A 22,155-nucleotide genomic window follows, 5' to 3' on the forward strand; every position below is an offset into this window, starting at 1 on the left:
CGTGCATGTGTGTCTGCTACGTTAGCCACGGAGTGAGGCCTGTCTCTGTTGCTGGCTGTGTGCACTACGAGGGTGAACGCTCTCCAGGCCATTGGTGTGCCTGGCTCGAGGGCGCTTCAGCAACAAACCCCAGTTGTTTGCAAATGTTAAAATACAATTGCTCGGCGTAAACGGACGTGCTAGTGATGCTGCCAGACGAAACAAACAGTTGTGTTGAACAATTTAAATAGGCAATAAAGTGCAAATATGAACAGTCAAGGGAGGGGACGTGGGTGGTGTGAGGTGCATTTAAAGCAGAACCACCCTCCACGCGAATGGCCTTTGCTTTAAAAGAAGACTATGACAAAAGCGGGGCTCCCGGACACTTGAGGGCATTGCTGTGGGAGGGGGGAGGAGAAATGCGACACAGCGGGCAGGGGAGGGGGCGGAGTGGGGAGAGGGTGTGAAAGCAGCAGGGGCCTTTGAAGTGAAGCTAAGCTTCGCTTCAAAGGTGTGGGAGGAGTGGGGCTGAGGGAACAGACGGCGATTTGGTGTTGTGCACGAGCATTTTCGGTCAATGCGCTTGCGCATTGACCTAAAAGCCACGGGCACAGCACCAAATCGCCCAATAAGTTAAAGTTTGTTTAAAGCCCTATATGCTCGCAAGCTCGATGCGCATGCGCATCGAATAGCTCGACCTAAAAAAGAGCAAACTAAGAGCACTATTCTATGCCAATGAACTCTGCCTCCACACTACTCTACTCTGCAACACTGCACTCCTCGCCAATGCACTTTACTCTGTACTACTCCACTCTATGCCAGTGCACTCGGTGCCAATCCGCTCTACTCTACTCAATGCTACACCACTGTACTGTACTGTTCACCACTCCACATCGCACCCTGTGATAGTGTACTCTGCGCCACTGCACTCTACGCTGTGCCACTGTACTCTAAACCAAGTTACTCTACCATTTCAAATAATTTTATTAGGTATTTCTTGTAGAACAACAGAAAAAATAACATACTCCATACGGTGTACAAAAATATAAATTTGGTGGTTATACAACAGCTGGGCAAAAAATTGACAATTACAGCAATATGAAGAACAAGAAAAATGAGCACAAGCGATATACAAGAAGCGGAAATACAAAATACCAGCTGATACAAGATATTGTACACTGATTAATAACATTCATATAATACATGAAATAAAGAAGAGAAAAAGAAATATCAAATAAGAGACAGAAAGAAACTAATAACAACTAAGTAGGAAAATAGAAAAAGAAAAGATAAAGCGATTCAGAGCAATAAAGAGGCCTACTCCTGCTTATCTTGGGTAGTATGTCAACCAAGTTACTCTAAACTAATGCACTCCATGCCACAGCACTGTATGCCAATCTACTCTACGCCACTGCACTCTGCTTTGCAACACTTTACGCCACTGCACTCTACTTTGCAACACTTTACGCCACTGAACACTACTCGATTGTACTACCCCAATCGACCATGCAGTACTGCACTCTACAACAGTCTACTCTGCAACACTGCACTTTCTGACATTGCAGTATATGCCACTGCTCTCTACACTACTGCACTATATACCAGTGCACTCCATACCACTGCACTCTGCCACTTTACTCTAAACTACTACACTATATACCACTTATACTTTAAACCACTGCACTCTACGCCGATGCATTAAACACCACTTTACTAAAAACCAGTGCACTCCAAGCCAACTACTCTGCACCACAATACGCTGCAGCACTCTATGCCACTGCACGCTGTGCCACTCTACACTATTGCGCTCTGTGACTGCACTCTACGCCAGTTTATTCTACTCTACACCTCTGGAGTCTGACACTGTACTATGCACCATTCTACACGATTGTGCTCGACGTCACTGCATTCTATCCAACTCTATTCTACTTTGCAGCACTGCACTCTACGCCACTGCACTCTACTCTGCACTACACTTTGCATAACACTGTGACTCTAATCTATTCTGCTCCACTGCACTCTACACCATTCTACTCCAGGCCACTGCACTCTACACCACTTTAATGATAACCGATGCACTCTGCGCCAATCTACTCTGCACCACTGTACTTAACACCACTTCATTCAAGCCCACTCCACTCCACTCTATGACACTCCACTCTATGACACTCCACTCTATGACACTCCACTCTGACACTCCGCTCTGACACTCCGCTCTGACACTCCGCTCTGACACTCCACTCTGTGACACTCCACTCTGTGACACTCCACTCTGTGACACTCCACTCTGTGACACTCCACTCTGTGACACTCCACTCTGTGACACTCCACTCTGTGACACTCCACTCTGTGACACTCCACTCTGTGACACTCCACTCTACTACACTCCACTCTACTACACTCCACTTTACTACACTCCACTTTACTACACTCCACTTTACTACATTCCACTTTACTACACTCCACTTTACTACACTCTAAGATCTTCCACAGTAACACATTCTACACCACTCTATGACACTTAGCTCTGCTCCACTCTATGCCCTTCTCCTCTGCGACACTCTGCTCCCTCCACAACACTCAACTCCCTACGATTCTTCACACCACTCAGCTCTACACTGCGTCACACCGCACCACTCAATAACACTCTACTTCACTTTACGACACTCTACTTCATGCCACTCTCCTTTACCCCACTAACTTTTAGCCATGCTGAACAGAGGCCACGCTGGTGTAGAACATAGACCAAACATATTGGCAAAGCCAATAGCTCTTGTATCTCCCCTGTCACACTGAGGTCCAAGAATTTGCAACATAAGAACAAAATCAAAACAAAGTGGGAAAAAAAAGCCATAGAATTTAGGCTGTAGTCTTCTTACTCGAGCTGCCATGTACCTCTTCTTCTCTTCAAATTCTCTCCAAAATAATTGACTGCTCTTTCACTTTAACACCGTCTGCTACCTAGAAAACGAAAATGTACATGTTCCATTATAAATGACCTGAGAGAGAACCTCAATCTCTCTCTCTCCCTCCCTCTCTCTGCCTTTCTCTCTCGCACGTTCTCTCCCACCTCCCACCCACTCCCTTCCCCTTACCTTCTTGCATGTGTTTTTTAAACCTGGGTAACCATTTTTCAAACAAATCCGGATCATTAATAAATATCCAACCTACTGCTTTATGCTTAAATTCACGTCACACTTACCCTATCAGCTCCTACAATCTGCTTACTTTGGCTTCTGTCCACAGTTTACCAACAGCACCCTTCCTTCCAACCATCTTCTCTATCTAAAAATAAAAGCCACTACCTAGATATCTCTCTGCATGTGGTGTAATCCTGTTAGAACATAGCAATACATATACAGCCTTCACTCAATCCACCTTACTTTTATATACACGTTGCATGCAATGCTTAGTGGATTGTCGAAGACTGTCTTTAAATGTTTGGTACTATTATTTCTTTCAATGCCCCTTTATAATGCCACACTTAAACTAGACATATTTGCCTGTGAGAATCACTCCATAAATGATTAGTTTCTCATGTGTTTCAATTCTATTTGCATTGGTGACCACCATTCACTTGTGGCATTAGGCAAATTATAATATTGTGCTTATTTTTTATGTGTCCGTATATGGTATAGTTTAATTTAGACCCAGTGTTTCTATGAATACATTCATATGCAAGAATTCCCATTAGATTTTCCACACAATGTATCCAATGTCAATGGTAAATTCTGTCATGGTTTTCCTAAAAACTGTGCATATTAGATACCTTGAGCTCTCAAAGACCGAAAGGTATAAATGCTAGCATTGAGTACATTTGATCATTAAACTGCTGATATGTTCATAATATTTACATCTACTTTTTTTTAATTCCACTGTAACTGTAATATTTGTCACCATTATTCTGCATAGGTTCGGAAATCATTACGCTTCTATTAAAAGTTTCTAATAACATTAATACTGAATGTGTGTGTGTGTTTGTTTGTTTGTTTTGCACGTTCACTGGAAAAGGTGAGAGGAACCAAAAATGGGTTTATTGCTCCTAATTTGCATCCTCTTCCAGGTAACCTTGGAAGAGGTTCATGGACACACTGGTCTGTTTTCTGAGCTCTGAATGATAATATGGTATACCTGCAATGCTTAGAGGCCAAGAGCAGTCTACCAGGTGTTTTGTCACACAACAAGTTATATCTCTTGACTCTGCAATATCTAAAAGGAACAAGAAAACTGACACTGATAATCTGCCATGGTCTATCCGGTCAGGTTGCACAGAATGCTCTCCTTAGCTAACCTCTCTACATCCTAATCAAGTCCTGGCTACCTTAAATCATTTCTGAATTTCCTCTTAGGAATATCCATGCCCAAATTGCCATAATGGGCCATTGCATAATTATTTCTGTAAAACAAAATGGCAGCACTAGCATATTACCTCTATTCCAAATATCTCCTTCCATGGAAAATTCACCTTAGATTTTCCAAAATACTGTGACCTCGCACTTAAGGCCCGATGTAGGTAATCCCAGATTACCGATTCTTAAATACCGAATCATACCGATTCGTTATTTAAGAACTGGCAATCGGGATGTGGGTATTTTTACCGAATTCAATACCGAATCTGTAAGTTTCAGTATTTACCGATTCGGTAATTGACCGCAGCTAGGGAACCACAGATTTGGTGGCCAGCTAAAATTCTATTCTGGACCATGTGTTGTGTGGCTCGCCTGCAGTTTCCCTCTCTGTCTAGGGATTGCCGGTGTCTCCACAGATCAATTTGCCCATGGTTATTCATTAAGAGGTGTATATGAGGTGCTGCATGCAGGTGCCATCTTCTGGTATCACTGGATCTATCGAGGAAATGGCCTAGCATTACATTAAAATCACCCTCTCACACACACACACGCACAAGATAGCTGCCTGCCCAACATTTCGGATCTGTTGCCAGAGTTCGTTGTAAATGTCTGGACAGTATACATTGGGTCCATATACAGAGGCCAGGCTAAATGAGCAGCCAATGAACATGCAGCGAAGAACCACATGCCTGCCCTCTTAGTAGCATATGGGCATATCTGTTTGCCAGTAAAGGCCTTTGCGGATGAGCATGGCTATCCAAGTGCATAGTTGGAATAGACTGCCGTGTGGGATTCGGCGTGCCAGCTGGCATGCGGCCTGGGATGTGAGGAACTAGTCAATTGAAGGTTCTGCAAATAGCAGATTTCAATGAGGTACAGATAGAGGTAGGCAAACGCTAATCGAGCCTTGCATTGGTCGTTTGGCCTATAGATGTTACTACTAAGAGTGATCATTGCTAGGTAGGAGATTGTAAGATTTGCTGTTGTATGGCATTATAGGTATTCTAGGCATAGTAGGAGGCCACCAACAGGTAGAGTACGGACATGCTTTCACCTCAAAAACATAATAACAAGAAAACAACAGTTGAAACCGACCACCCACTTGCACCCCTCAAACCAGTTGAATTATCCACATCCCAGCCCCCCCCCACCCCAACACAGAATCTTCTTAACCAAACAAAGGAATATATCTCTCAAAGCGCTAGGAGGCCATGCAAATGCCCCAGCGGTGGAGAGCTGGGTGGCCAAGAGGTAGGTGCAGTGTACAGGAAGGGCAGGGTGATTGGTAAGGATACAATGTAATGTGTCTTTGATGACTAACTACCCATACCATTAGAGGCTTCTAAATGGTATTCCAGTGTAGCACAAGTTACGCGTGCTCCCAAGCATAATCGAACCAGTGGATATCAAATGGTGGCTTTTCCCTATCATTTTCGCTTTCAGAAAATGCGGCAAGCTGCACCCTCCAATCAATCAATTGGTAGAGCCTCAGTGTTGATATCTGGTGGAAAATATTCCTTTTACTCAATCCAAGGAAATGGAAGCAATAAAAAAGTTTTCTCGTAAATAGAAAAATTATTTGAAAGATAGCGGTGCCCAGGCTGATCAGACAAATAGCCTTGAATCTTGTCCCACTGGGTTTTCCAGCTGTGTAATGTTCTAAGCTACAATACACAGCAAGGACTCCATAATACACGTTTGTGAAATCTACATTCTTTAAACCTAAATGATCAAAACTGTGAAAACAAATCGCCTGTAAGACCCCTTAACTAAGACAGTTTCCATGGGTCTTTAAATAGCACATGTGCTTTAAAGAGCCTACAGCCTAGACTTGAGGATACTTATTCAGAATGCAAGTGACGTTTTTTCCAGCAACTTTAGGAAAATGATGCATTCTTTACATATGTATAAGTAGTAGTAATAACTGTTCTGCAGATAGCGCACAATACAAATTATCACCTCTGTTATTGACGTAAATAACAGTTTCTGGAATGGGATGTGGGTTATTGTGACTTCGATTCTTTCAGTTACTGATTCATTGTTTTGGGTCATCGTCCTATATAAATCAACTGCTCTAGAATTTCCCTTGCTACAAGGCTAAAGCTTCATAATTTAACCTAATAATTTCAGTGGAAATAGTCTGCACAGTGTACAAATGAGACTGAGTGAGAATAATAAGCTTCAGAAAGAGATATTGCATTATTTAATGTAGTTGAAAGGTGTCATTCATTGAGACCTCTATGTTGAGTAGGGAGGAGAAACATTTTAACCTGCTTATCTGAAATTATTATTTATATGACCACACACAGCTGGATTATCCTGCGAGTGTATGGACTATGTAGTAATTGAGTTGACCTTGTATGACAATAGATTACAAGCTGTTATCTAATATTGATGCTATTTGTATCTTTTCTAATGTTTATTTTGTTATTATTTAGGAGCTGTTGGTCATCATGGAGACAGTCTTGTGGAGAAAATTATTTCTACGCTTCCCAGGCTTCCAGGCCATACAATTGATGTAGCAGTTAACATGGTGGAACTCACAGCACTGCATATCGATGACACCTCTAAAAATGTAATAGCTCCAGGCTGCCTTGCACAACCTGCGTAAGTTGATTTTTCATTATTACTGCACCTACACAGTAAACAATTTTAGTCAATCTCTCCTGATAGTTCTTCATAATAAACTTGCCTGCTCATCTGTAAACATGCAAAGTAACTTCCAACGCGTTTTGGTCAATCAGGATAATTGTATTTATGTATCTAGAGGTTTTATAAAGTGCCCGTGCTTTGGGAAGTTTTCTTTTAGATTATTTTTTGTCACTATTGCTTAGGAAGCCATTAGGACATACCAAGCTCTGCAAAGGGACGAATCTATGGAATGTAAAATAACATTGTTCCCTTTAGCTCTTCTCTGCTCTATTGTGTCTTTTCAGAATATTGAGGCAGTCCAACAGAATAAACTAAGGTAATGCAAGACTTTGGTGAACTATGTTCTTTATTTGTAGCCTACACCGGTGTAGTCTTAAATTCTGATTTGGAAGGTGTAGATTAAAGAATGTGAAAACATATACACCAGAAACTCAGTTCTTAAAATATCACATGTTGGGGCAGATGTTTGAAATTCTAAGCGACTGACTCCTATTTGCCTGGTTGTACATTGAATGGGCCCGTATGGATTTGGAACATCCTGTATTATGCATTCTATAAATTGTCAATCTTGATGGGTAATATAATTAAAATATCTAATGCCTATTGAAGCTTTAGTTACTGGTGATATAAAAGGCACTCTGACAAATAGCCTTTTGGTGAATTTCTAAAAAATTATAGTGTTGTGGAGTTCTGGTACGTCTTGATCTTGGTTCTCCCAAACCATATTGTTTTATCTTTCTTTAGTATTTGCTGAGTTTGGTGATTTTTATGAGCCTCCCCTATTGTTTACCTGCATGCAAAGGCCAACATATTCTAGCAGATTGTACTGTAATATTCATGTAAACAGACATTAACAATGTTGCTTTTAGGCTGCAGTATCAGTGATTACAAATATTAATCTCTGAATGTCTGTGAATTTTTCTCTTTGCTGGTGTAATTTCGACTACACACCTATTTGCACACGTTGCCACACTTGCCATTAACGTAATGCTATGGGAAAAGACTATACTTAATTTTAAGAGCATTTGCAATTTGTAAAATGGAAATCCTTCTATTGCAGGAAAATCTAAGTCTCCGGGCTCTTGGCGAATGACTTGCTGCCAAACATTCCTCTCGCTCACCTCAGAGATTAGAACATTAAAAGGACAAGATAACCCCATACTCTGCTTAGCATGTCCACCTTTTTTTTTGTGAGTTTTATATAGCGGGAACTCGACCCGAGACATCAGGTATCAGAGAGCTTTATATAGCACCAGTTTCTTTACTGAAGGACATATTCATTTTTGTTAGGCACGGGGAGATTAAGTGATTTGCCCAGAATCACCGGATTTTGAACGTCTTTGCTGAGACTCAAACCCAGTTCCCCAGCTTCGAGGTCGGCTGCTCTAGCCGTAAGGCTACATCCTCTCCCTACCTTATTCTGCAATGTAAACACAATTCTCTCAGGAAGATGTGCGATGGAATACTGCCTGCCATTAACTTTCTGTCAGGACAAGGGATCTACAATGATGCGCTCTTTGATTTTTGCAACTGCAGAGGAGATTGTCAACCACCGATGCCAGTGAGAGGTGATACCTGTAATCTTCAAAATCTCGTTCAAACGTGTTAACCTCATCAAGAATAGATCATATTCATATACCCCTCCTAGTTTGCCCCACACCGCAAACCCACAAAAGTCCTGCCATGTGCAGTACTATAAGACGTGTACAATGTTGCATTCATTTACATTACCTATCTAAAGAGATAGTTCTGAGGTCAACTTGTTAACCTAGAGGAGATCTGGCACCTATTGTGTAGCTCCTTATGAGAGCGGAGTTTCAGCCTCTCTTCCCGAACGCCTTTATCATGGGCAGTCATTTATCCTTACTGGTCTTTGTTAGAACAGTCATGTAAGAGGACTCCTAGCCAACACATCATTTGGAAACAAAATAAAACCTGAGATCACCCCCTGCATTGACACTATACCATTAAGTACAATGGAACAGGTAAGGTTGGTATAGTAATAGGAATGGGGTATCCCTGTCTGTTCTTCAAGCAGTGGGTCAGCTGCAGTTATTTCCATTGCTGAGTCTGGCCTACGTTGAATACTCGTGAACCTTCAAGTCACCCTTACCTTTGCCCACCCTTGAGCCCTCACTCCACCCTGCCTCCATTTACCCCAACCCATCCCTATCGCTGAAGTCACCCACATTTCCCTTTACCTATAGCCACCCCATACTCAGTCCCCTTGTCCTGAGATGGCTTGTCCTAGCCATTGTGATGCCTCTACCTCCCCTCCCTCTGGGAACCAAAAACTCTAGCCTAGAGCGAGGTCCCCATGCGATCCTGTAGAACTACCGCAAAAAAACAATGAATGGAAAATGCGGTGTCTGCAGGGAGTTGCCTAAGTAAACCTCCAAATGTGCGCAGTCAAAAGCTATGCTTACTGAAGGATTTCGGTGAATTTGTTAAAAAAAACTAGACGTTCACTGGAAAAACAAAGGTTTAAAAGATGGTATAGTTGGGTATAGCAATAAAACATTACTTTACGTAAAAAAAACAAAAAAAACCTCAGAAATTTACTGATAAAAAGGTTGAAGACTTTTATAGTTGGGTATAGAAATAATCTTACTTTACGTATAAAAAACAAACAAACAAATCTAGAAATGCTCTGAAAGAGCCAAAGATTAAAGTGGCGCTATAGTTAGGTAAGCTACTAAGATTTTAGCTTCCGTTTGGAAAAGAATAAAAAGTAGACCTTCACTAAAAAAATACTGTAGACATGCACTAAAATAGCGTCCTAGTTAGGCCTTGACGTAATATAAAACTATTGTTTTAAAACAAAAATCCACTGACATTCACCAGTTATAGTTTACAGTTCTAATTATAGTTTGTGCCCCTGCCTTGCACTGCTTAGGACTTCACATATTACATCATGTCATGATAAATGGCATCATTGATGACATCACTGATGACTTCATACTATAATTGTGACACCTTTCTATAGGGTTTGTAGTCTTGAAGTAAGTTAGCACGCTACAGACAAACAATTTTCTATTCACCTTAATGGGATTGCCCACTTAAATACTAAACCTGACCCACAATTTTAAGTTAAGAGGTTGCTTGGTATGCATTTGGCACTGAAAAGACACTTTCTGCCAGGCCTATGTACTACACTCCATAGTTTAGTAAGATTTGCTACTCACGTTCCTGAGGTGGGCACCGTAGCATACAACCTTAGAGCCATGCTTACAACACCTGTGAGCGATAACCCACCTCTAAGTGGGCTTCCCCAACATTCTACATTATTTAAGAATCTCCAAAGCCTCAAAATCTTTAGCGATGTTCTGGAACTAGACATCCACACTTTAGAAACTTCCTCATGAAATAGAATTTCTCTATAGCAGTGTATGACCAGCATTTAGTTTGGACCCATGCCAAAATATCCACTGGTGGGTATTGTGTGATAGATAGAAGGTTTGGCCTTCACCACAAATGTTTTGGAGTGGCCTTTGGCTTTAAGTCTCAAACTACTTTCAAGCATTCCTCTGGAGCCCACATTATGTGCACTAAGCCATTATCTTGTTTAACGGAGAGTAATACTTGCACCCCAAACTTAGGTGATATGTAAATGATATACCACATAACTTTCAATATGCACGATGATGATTGCCTTTAGGGTTTAATCAATTTTCATGCTATAGGCTTACACATCTGCACTTAGTAACTATATGTATATGACGATGGTGTTATCAGTGATGTCATAAGTTGTCTCATTTGGGATGTCATCAGTAAAGTCACCAATGATGCATATGGGAGTTCATAAGCACCGTATAGGGAGCACAAGTTATAATTCGCCCAGTAAATTATAAGTGGTTTTTTTAATTTAAATGTTTATATTTTACAATGAGAGCTAAATGTAATGCCACTTTAAACTTGTGAATTTGTAGTGTTTTGTTAATGTACTATAACATTACTTTAACCTTTGTTTTTTCAGTGAATAAGTACCCCGGATATATATTGACGTACACCTCTTACTCTTCAGTCTGTTTCAATCTTTCCAGGAAGGCACTTATAACGTTTTCAGTCAGAAAACAAATGACCCAATTAATGTTTAGTTTACCTGTTTGTCACGAGGCTAGAATTTCCAGTTTGTTTTAATTTCTTTCTATCCGCAGTAAAGCCTTTACCTGCTTCTGTTTTAGGGCTTAGGTGAAGAGACTGATGGATTTCTCTATTCACCCTCACATCTTGTCACTGTAGCTCTCCATATAGCATATGATTCTGTCTTTTTGTGCACCTCAGAATACACATGATGGAACTCCCTTGAGAATGACCTCCTTTTAGAGCCTTTGTTGAGATAAGGAAATGTCTACCTCCTTTAGCTGTTTGTTTAGCCCTGTTATCACCTCCAATTTTCTGACTTCATACCCAGTGTCTGTAAGTAACTGGCCATCACCTAAAAGGGACTAATTGCTCATGTAAACATATCCTCTGCACGAGTTTTCCAGTGTCTCCATCTCAATTTCGCGTTCTCCATGTTCCAAAAAGTATAGCTTTGAAAATTGCCTAGATGTTGCAAGAATATGTTACTGATTCTTTCTGCTCCCTATGGTTGGAGCAGCTCAATTTAGACTCCACCCTTGCAACTATGTATTTGCGTTTTAAATTATAGTCATTATGTGCCTTAACTTCATTACAGTGTGTTAAGTATTTAAATGTGTTCATGAAATGTAGAGACTAGAGATTTATACATGTGTGCTCTAATGTTCAGTTTAAACATGAAGGCATGTACTCTTTATTCACGGTTTACACTTCGTTATATTTGCATTTATTCAGAAATTTTAAATTTGCACATGAATTCAAAGTGGATATTAAATGCTCATTTAAAATTAGCCTGATTACTGGCCTCAGTTGAAATTAATTTTGCTTTGCCAGTATGTTCTTCATTTCTTTGCAGGTTTATTATCCAGATTCACATTAGTTAGAGAAAGGTTCATTGTTTGTATTAGACTGATGATAGAGATGCGTGGAGGGAAAAAACTTTCCAGTGAATGTGAAGAATTCATCATGTACCAGGACGGAGAGATGTTCAAGGTTGAGAAACACAGTCTCAGTTCAATGAGATGTGAAACTTCAGCCAAGTTGCAGATGCACTCCAGAAATTATTTGGTTTAAACCTGGTTGTGTGAAAGAAGATAAGACCCTTCTGAATTTACTGTTACTTTTAAAATGGTGTTCTCGTAGTTGGAGCAGATTCCCTTTAGACTTAGAGAGGTACAGACCTCTATGCTTGCCCTATTTTTGCAAGTGTAAAGCTCTATGCAGAACACATATTTTCTTTTTTCCAAGACTTCTACTGAAGTCTGATCGTGCTAACACCTTCTATGCTTCTTTAAATAGCAGCCCTTGGCAGATTACCTGCAAATTACTTAAGTTTAGAATAGAGAAGGGAAGTGTTTTTATGGAACACCTGTTAGCATTAATCTGTTTCTTTATTGTTGTCGCTATCAGAATTCTGTATCTTATTCTATTGTGACTGAATCTATTGAGATATTTCAGCTTATCTGCTGTATTACTTTACTTATTGAACTTTTAGTTTGCATATATATATATATATACTATATTGATTGATAATCCAAAATAAAAACCGTTATCTATATTTGGCGACTCTTGGTCCATACTGTGGTGTCACATTGGCTTCATGAATCAGAAATGCATTATTGATGTCTACTCCTTTTCAATGCTTCACGTCAACCAATAAAGGCCCATAAAACCGATAGGGGAAATCTTTGATGATCTGACTAAGAGATTACGTTTCTAGGCCCAGCCCTATATCAGAGATTTCCTGCAACTTCACAGCAGTCTCTTTAATTGCCCTGCAGAATTGTTTGTGCCATGGTTTATGTCTTGATGTCTATCTTTTGGTGACTTTCGTACTGTTCTTTTCCACTTCTGTCTTTATCCTCTTCTCTCAACAATGCATCCTTTTTTTAGGTCTCGCCTGAGCCAGTGCATGCGCTGCTCTGGCGAGACATTTAGTGAGTGGGCATTTGAAAATGGTACCACATGCTTTTGCTTGTGGCCTCGAGTGTGCGGTTACGCGCGCACGCTTACGAGCACGCGCTTACGAGCATGTGCTTATGAGCACAGGCTCCATCTCGCGGGCACCTAACAGCCCGCGATCTTGCAAGTGTGCATGCACCACTCCTCACTCAGCAGTCCCCCTGGGGCGCACGCAGGCTTCCACTTCGGCCTGCTGCTTGCAAGCGCGCGCACCACTTGTTTTTTTTGGCGCAAGAAATTCAGTCTTTACAGGCTGTGTGTTTGTGCTATTGGTGACATTCGACATAAAGTGGTGCTTTGTGGAAATCATAGGTGCTCCGTTTCTGGTTCTGTGCAAATATTGGCTTCGGGTGTTATAGAACTTTGTTGTTTCTAAATCCTAGGTTGTTTTGATGAAATGTTTAGTTATAGTCTGTTGCTCAAAATCTCCTCATACGGGTGAACGTTGTCATTATCTTTGTTATGTAATGAAAGGCACTCGTGTGTATCTGCAGACAAGTTAATCCAACTCTTCAGTTATATAAACTCTTTCAGAATTGTAACCGTCTAGTTTTGCTAAATGACAATTCTCCAAGTATGTGAAAAAACTGAATTTAAAAATAAAAAGCTGAGCTTATCTGTTTTACAAATTCTGAGTAGCGTCTGAAGAAAAACGCTTCTGTGAGAACCGACGCTTTTTGCCGCGCATTGTAATTCTTATTTCACATGACACCACAGTTCGCTATCGTGTATCCTCCTTTGCTATCTTCATTTTTTATTATTTATTTCAAGCAAGTAGATTGAGCCACAACGGCCAGCAGACCTATATTAATCTCCTCATGTAAATCTGAACAGAGTGTTGCATGTAACTAAACGCTATTCCTTTTCAATGTTAGAAATATGTGAGATTCGTTTACAGGCCTATAAATCTTCACCAGTTGCTACATTCAAGACCCATTTAGTGTGTAAGACTGTTTTCTATGGTGTTATATATTTAGTCTTTTTCAGTGTCTTAAAATTCATGTAATCTAAATAATAGGCTACCCGCTCCCACTCTGTCTTAACATGCAAATGATTGGGTGAACTTGAATGACTTGTGGGTGAATGTTCTGGCTAATTAATTTGTGATATTGGAGAGCTTTATATATTAGAGAGCAGTTCCAAATGTATTGCCTGTATTCTAGGACGGTATGCATGACCATTGTATGGTCGCTATATGGCAGAAGTATGTGCGTAAGGCTTTTCGAGTTAAACTACAGAATCCGTCAAGGAGCTCAGTAGCGCATGACTAGCAGGACAAGCGTATGGTTAATGCATTTGCTTTTTTCCTCCCTCATGCATTTGCACGAACGCTATCTTTAGCAAAGCAGAAAGACAAATTAAGCGAAAAAAGTTTGTTATAATATGCAGACCCAAACACACACGCCTTTCAGAACAAGCATTGGCATAGCCAATAGGTCTCGCATTTGGGACCTTATAAGTGCTTAGCCATGCAGCAGTTGTTACACCAAGCATATTGTGCTGCATAACTAAATACTTATAAGGTCCCAAAAGCGAGACCTATTTGCTAGGCCAATGCTTGTATCTTTTGGGTACTTGCGACTTGGTGGTGGGTAGCCTCAGCATTCTCCAGGGCAATGTATATCGTTGGACCATATGCATGTTCCAGTAGTGATGGTTAGGTTTAGCAGCCTCTAGGGCAATATATATGGTTTTGACCCTATGTGTGCTCCAGTAGTGTTATTCCACTTCTCTTAGCTGTTGCTGTACAAGAACCCATGTCGTTTCCTTCGCTGTCCAGTAGCTGTTAAGGTGTCTCATCTTCAAAAGCCGGGATGTCTAGCGTAAGTTTAAATCTGAGCAAAATCCCTGTTGTGAAAGAGAATTCTACATGTTTACTCAGAACCTTTTGTCTGTATCCTCAGGACTGTAAATCCAGTCCTCCCCCTTACCCACCCCCCAACATTTGTGGCATACCTGTTATTAAATGTAAATGTGATGTTATATGATTGCACTGACCCTTCGTGCCGCAGGTAATTGTGCTCTGCTGTACCCCAGTGAGTTAGCCGTTTTGCCCCTTTTGCACTGGTTTTGAATAACTTTTGCTTCCCTCTTTCCACACCCTGTTTATTGTGTCAAGTTAGGCAGCATAACTTTAATACACTGTGCTGTTTTGTTTATTGTTTTCCTACTGTACGGCTCGGCACCTTCCTTTCTACCCCCCACCCGACCTACTTAATGGACTGAGGCTACATCGCAACTCTATTAAGCAGATCCCAGATTAGCTTCCAAGCGCTTTAGGTCTCCATGGACTCTGCCAACGCATTTGATTCGTGCAACCTGCTTGTTGCTTTGTGCCACCGGTAATTGTACTCTGCTGTACCCCAGTGAGTTTGCCAGTCTGCCCCTTTTGTATTGTTTTTGAATAACTTTGGCTTTCCTTTATTGTTGTTTTCACACCCTGTTGATGGTGTCAAGTTAGCCTTCATAACATTAGCCCACTGTGCTGTTTTGTTTTCTGTTTTCCTACTGAACCTTGCCACCAGCTTCTACTTGCGCGATCGCCCCTCCAGCTCCCCTTCCAGGTACTACTTAACAGAGACCGCAGTGCGGCTGTGCCATCGGTGCACCAAAGGCAAGCCCGTCCGCGCCATTAGCGAGCGCAGCGTCAGGAAGCCTGGTCTCTTGACCCAGCACACCTACACCACCAACGAACTCCGAGCACTGGATCCCGTACACATCTACAATAACCATTACGGCCACACATTTCCGAGCACCACCAGAGGACCGTTCTCCTGCCGATTCTGCCGCTTCACCTGCAACACCGATGCAACCAACAACACTAGAGACACCGCAAACACGTCCGTGCCCACCACAGCACAACTCAAGTGCATTCTAGTCCACACAAAATCAGTTGGTAAAAATGCTACGAAGAGATGGGGCACCATTTTATCCCTCACCTCAGACGTCCTCTCCCTCACAGAGACCTGGCTGAACCCGGTCAGACATCGCTATCCCCGAGTGCTATATCACACTGGAATCAAACAAACAAATACAGAGGTGGAATCGCCATCCTCTGCAAGGACACAATCCACTGTGCCATCTCCCCAGGTGACTCGACCCCCAATAATGGAACACCTCAACATCCAACTCCACACAGATTGTAAAAGCACCCTCAGAGGCACCTCGTCTACAGACCACCAGGACGACGCCTTAGCTTCGATGATGCCATCCCGGACATCATCACCCTGATCTCTTTCGACTCCGAGCACTACATCTTCATAGGCAATCTCAACCTCTCCCTCTGTGATCACAGCGATACCAACACAACCGACCTTCTGGAAAGCATGAGAAACATCGGTCTCAAGCAATGGGTCACTGACTCCACCCACATCGCAGGACACGCACTCGACCATATCTTCATCTCCAGCAACAGATTCAAGTACAACCATGTCACACAGCTCATCTGGACCGACCCCTACAGCGTCCAGTTCACCACATAAGGACCCACAAACACAAGCACCACGCTGCCTAGCTCCACGCACAGAGACAGGAGAAGGGTATTTGAAGACCAGTGAAAAAAACGCTTTCAAGTCCCACATCCCAGACACATCATGAAACCCAGTACAGGCTGCAAAAAAACTTCTCCCAGTGAATCACAGACCGCTCCGACACAATCGCCCCGCCAAATGAACCAAATTCGAAAGACCTACCAGAAGAGCCAGCTGATTCACAGAAGAGCTGAAATCTACCAAATTCAACTGCCTTCAACTAGAAAGAAAGTGACGCAACAGCAAAAGGATAAAACACCACGCCGTTTTCAAGGCTGCAGTCATCCAATAACACCGCCTCCAGAAAAAAACTAAGAAAAATGCCCCAGAGGAACGTATAAAAGCCTTCACAAACCACAACAAGGAACTCTTTGCAATAGAAGCCAGTACAAACCACAACTGGGAACTCTTTGCATCGTGAAATAATTCTCTAACGGCGCAGCTGCCGAGAACAACATTATCCATCACAAAAACTGTGTGACACCCTGGCGGACCTCTTCCACAACATGAGGTCAGCCATCTCTGAAAACTTCACAAGCCAAACCCCCTCCCCCGCCAACAGCTTCAACCGGCTCACACCCACGAGCACCAATTTGGAACACCCGCTCACCTACTGGGGCCCTCTCACAACCCAAGCCACAATCTCCATTGTACTCTCTCTGCACTCTGGAGCACCCTCGGACCGATGTCCCCACCACATCTTCAACCTCCGATCTAAAACAATTGGTGACAAGCTCCATCACCACGGCCTCCATGCCTGAGGATTGGAAACATGCCGAAGTGAGAACCCTCCTGAAGAAACTCTCCACTGACCCATTCGAACCGAAGATCTACTGGCCCATTGCTCTGCTCCCTTGTCCAGCAAATATTCTCGAGAAAGCAGTCAACTAGTAGCTCACCAAACACCTGGAACACAACAACCTCCTGGACCCCTCTTAATCTGGATTCCGAGCTAACCACAGCAGCGAGGGATCCCTGATCCCCGCCACCAATGACATCTGAGCCCTCCTTGAACCGTGGAGAAATAGCACCCTTCATCCTCCTGGAACGGTCTGCTGCTTTTGTCACCGTCTCCCACCACATCTTGATCAACAGACTCCATCACATCGAAATTCAGGAAGACACACTCCATTGTATTGCCTCATACCTCACCTATAGAATTCAGAGTATCCATCTCCCACTGTTCACGACAGAACCCAAGATCATCATCTGTGGCATCCCCCAAGGAACCTCGATCTGCTTTACCCTTTTCCACATCTACATGACAGCAGCTGACCCAGACTCAACATTATCTCCAACGCCGACAACACCCAGCTTATCCTCTTGCATTCATAATACCTCTCTGCCACCAGAGCCAACTTCAACAGATTAATGATGAACGACACTGACTGCATGAAGAACAACTGTCTCAAGCTAAACATGGAAAAACGAAAATCCTCATCTTCGGGAACAACACCTCACCATGGAGTGACGCATGGTGGCTCGCAGAACTCTGGCAGTCCCCCTCCCTGACAGACCATGCCCGAAATCGCTGCATCATCCTGGACAGCAAGCTATCCAAGAAAAAAATAGGTAAACACAGTCTCCTCTACCTGCTTCCTCACCCTATGCATGCTCTGCAAGATCTTCAGATGGCTGCCAGTAGGCACCAGAGAACCGTCACACAGGGCCTAGTCACCAGCAGGTTGGACTGTGGAAACATACTCTACGTAGGAAGCACCACAGGTTTACAGAAGAGACTACAAACAATACAAAACTTAGCAGCAAGACTTATCCCCAACCTTCCCAGAAGGAACAAAATCACGCCTCACCTCAAGTTTCTACACTGGCTCCCGATCTAGAGGAGATGCTAGTTCAAGATGCCGACCCACTCATCCAAAGCTCTGCACAATGAAGGACCAGCATGCTTCAACAAATGCATAACATTCTACCAATCGGATGCCTACGATCGGCCTCCCTCCTCTCAGACACCCCAAGAATCCGCCAAGTCAACAGCGGCGGACACTCATTCTTCCACCTGGCAGCCAAAGCATGAAACAACCTTCCCCTGCACCTCAGGACTGCCCCCTGGCTCCAGCAATTCAGGAAAGAACTCCAGACCTGGCTATTTGAATAAATGTATCACCTTGCATCAGCTAGCAACCACAGCGTCTAGAGAGCCGCAAGGATGATTTGCCACGCTTTATAAATACTTGATTGATGGATGTGCCTCAGGCCTTGCAATAGTTTAACATTACAGTACAGTACTTTTTGAGGGTCCAGGCCCATTTAATACTAAATAGATGGCCGTGCAGAGCGTGGGCTTCTCGCCTTTTAAAGTACCGTGCTCAATCATCACATACATTTTGTACTTTTTGTAGCGTATGCTAGCAAGTCCTAAAAGTTTTTTTCCCCCACTATGCAGTCCCTGGCTCAGCAACTAGAAGTGTCTGTACTCAGTTTGTTATCAGAGAAGCTTACAAGATACAATTGTGTCAGATTTAGTGCATTTCCTGAAATCTGAATGAAAGTTTTTTTTTTACTTGTTTTTTATTCAGAAAGCGTACAGTATACAATATAGCAGGATATTGTACATGTTGACATCACAGAAGACATAGCAATGCAATCCTGTACATCAGTTGTTTATATTTTTTCGTGGTTTTTCTTGGAGGGCCAGACAGCAAATTGCTAGTGAAATAAATAAAAAAATGTAACCAATTCTTTTTGGATCAGTAAATTTAAAAAAAATGGCTGCATCATTTTGAAGGCATGTGCATGCATGGTTTAGCATTCACGCTTGTGTAATGACGTACATACATGCGCCTATGAAATGACATTGCAAGTTGCCCTTTTTTTCCCAGGGCGGAAACATGTTGACCTACCACGACCTCACAACAGGTGCAGTGGACCAGTAACATATCCACCTGAGCACCGCCCATTTATTATTTTTTTTTTTTACATTGCCCCTTCCTTGTCAAAGAAAAGATTGGACAAAGGATTGGAGGTAATTTTACCCTAATTTTTTAATCGCACCTGTCCGAAAAACAGTCGGTCTCTCTCCAGGCGGAGGAACGCAGATCACGGAGAACAGAACACTCAAGTGACATAAGAACCAATGAAGATGCTATTCACTTAACTGACAGAGTGGAGAACCAACATATACCACACCAAGAGTTAATTCTGAAAGAGTGTCTTCAGAACAAGGTTTAGAAGACCCTGGGAAACCTGACCTGTGATTCATGCTGCACTGATTTTTTTGTTTGTTACGAACCTGTGGAAGTTGAATGAATCTCTGCATCATTTTGTAGACATGCGCATGCATGGTTTAGCATTCATGCTTGTGTAATGACGTATGCATCACGCATACATGCGCCTATGAAATGACATTGCCAGTTGCCCTTTTTTTCTGCATAGCATCGGCAGACAGTAATAGCAAAGCAAGTGTGTCCGAAAGGTGAGACCTATTGACTGTATAAATGCTTTCTTTCTTAAAGTTTTGAATGCTCAATTCTGGTGTTTACTTTTTCTAAAAATTTAACTACTAGCTTATCACCCTATGTGCCAGTCTTCCTCCACAATCCTTGGAGAGTTTTGCAGTAAGTTGGGCATAAGGGATCCTTTAACTTAAACACATGACCAGGAATGAGGTGTTTGGTCTGATGTGGAGACCAAGAGCACCAGCGAGAGGGAGAGGAAAAGAAATAAACAGAGGTGGACCATACTCTGGAGCGGATGCCCCCAAAAAGGAGAACAAAAGATAAGGAAATCAAACCAGATAGGAGCCAACAGGACATATCTCTTCCTCCCCTGATAGTAATGGAGCACATGGTACTCGAGCCCTTTTCAGACTCCAGTCCTGATGATGACCAGTCTGTTGCTCTACAGCAGAGCTTTCCAAACTGTGTGTCCCAACACAATACTGTGTCGCCTGCAAATGGTGGGTGTGTCGCTGGATGACACCAGTATTAAGGGCACTTAGCACATAACTGCTGCTAATTAAGAGGCATTCCTTTGAAAGAGTGTCTCGGAGTCATCCGCAGCAGCGCGGACTCTAAGACACTCTGCTCTTTGGGGGCCGGGCGATTCACCACAAAGCCTCATTAACAAGTAAATTGTCTTTCAAAAGACCTGCAAAGTACTCGGATGCGGCTGTGTGTACCCGGGAAGCTGGGGTGAGGTGACAGAGGGTGAGGTGACAGAGGGTGAGGTGACAGAGGGTGAGGTGACAGAGGGAGGGGGACAGAGAGAGGGAGACAGACAGAGAGAGGGAGACAGACAGAGAGAGGGAGGGAGACAGAGGGAGGGAGGGAGGGAGACAGAGAGAGGGAGGGAGGGAGGGAGACAGAGAGAGGGAGGGAGGGAGGGAGACAGAGAGAGGGAGGGAGACAGAGAGAAGGAGACATAGACGAAGATAGGGACAAAGATTGGGACGGAGGCAGAGGGACGGAGGCAGAGGGACGGCGGCAGAGGGAGACAGGGAGACAGACAGAGGGAGGAGGGCGACAGAGGGAGGAGGACGACAGAGGGAGGAGGGCGACGGAGGGAGGAGGGCGACGGAGGGAGGAGGGCGACGGAGGGAGGAGGGCGACGGAGGGAGGAGGGCGACGGAGGGAGGAGGGCGACGGAGGGAGGAGGGCGACGGAGGGAGGAGGGCGACGGAGGGAGGAGGGCGACAGACAAGAGGGAGACAGACAAGAGGGAGACAGACAAGAGGGAGACAGACAAGAGGGAGGGAGACCGAGATAGTGAGATAGTGACAGAGACAGACCGAGACAGGGACAAATAGAGGCAGGGGCAGACAGACAGAGCCAGACAGAGAGAGGGAGACAGGGACAGACCGGGACAGACAGAGACAGGGACAGACAGACGGATAGAGACAGGGACAGGGACAGGCAGTGACTGAGACAGACAGAGAGGCGGAGAGGGCAACCGAGGGATAAAGAGAGAGAGGGGGAGACAGAGGGTGACCGAGGGAGTGAGACAGAGAGGGAGACAGAGGGAGGGAGGGAGACAGAGGGAGGGAGAGAGACAGAGGGAGGGAGGGAGACAGAGGGAGGGAGGGAGACAGTCAGGGGGAGACAGAGGGAAGGAGAGAGACAGAGGGAGGCAGACAGACAGAGGGAGAGAGACCGAGAGGGAGACAGAGGGAGAAAGACACTGCCTTACTGTGTCCCAAAATGATGCATCTCCAAAAAGTGTGTCACCAACATGAAAAGTTTGGAAAGCTGTGCTCTACAGGTTAATCGGGAGCACACTGCATAGGAGGGACACTCATGCTACATGACCACTACTTAACTTAACTGGAGTATTCGATGCACATAACAGTGCTCCCTCCACTTGATTACCGATTCACTGACAATTTAAAATGGCGTTGTTACTAACTGGCGATACCGCATTGGCTGTGATGCAAGAGTGTAAGAAGAGGTCTCACCCACACTATTCTGCACTATGGTGCACTCAACCCGAACGTGCTGCCGTTCCCTTCAAAAAGCCAACATGTGTGCACTTACATAGAAATAGAGGACGGTGCTCGCTGCTTCTGCTTATTTTGTGGACTTATTTTATCTATGTATAATAGTTGTAAAACACACAAACTGGTAGCTGTTGTGATAACAAGACTC

The 22,155-nt window shown here is 43.4% G+C and overlaps 1 protein-coding gene across 1 annotated transcript in view; it reads left to right on the forward strand.

Annotated features, from left to right (window-relative positions):
* The window catches only part of SCFD2 (sec1 family domain containing 2), a 1,876,913-nt gene that overhangs the window by 52,119 nt on the left and 1,802,639 nt on the right, over positions 1-22,155 (forward strand). The window contains exon 2 of the mRNA XM_086962651.1: positions 6,767-6,935. Within this exon, the coding sequence (XP_086818777.1) occupies positions 6,767-6,935 (169 nt within the window). The remainder of the gene's footprint in view (positions 1-6,766; positions 6,936-22,155) is intronic.

The sequence above is a fragment of the Lissotriton vulgaris genome, chromosome 3_1 (assembly GCF_964263255.1).
Source record: "Lissotriton vulgaris chromosome 3_1, aLisVul1.2, whole genome shotgun sequence".
Classification (NCBI taxonomy): Eukaryota; Metazoa; Chordata; class Amphibia; order Caudata; family Salamandridae; genus Lissotriton; species Lissotriton vulgaris.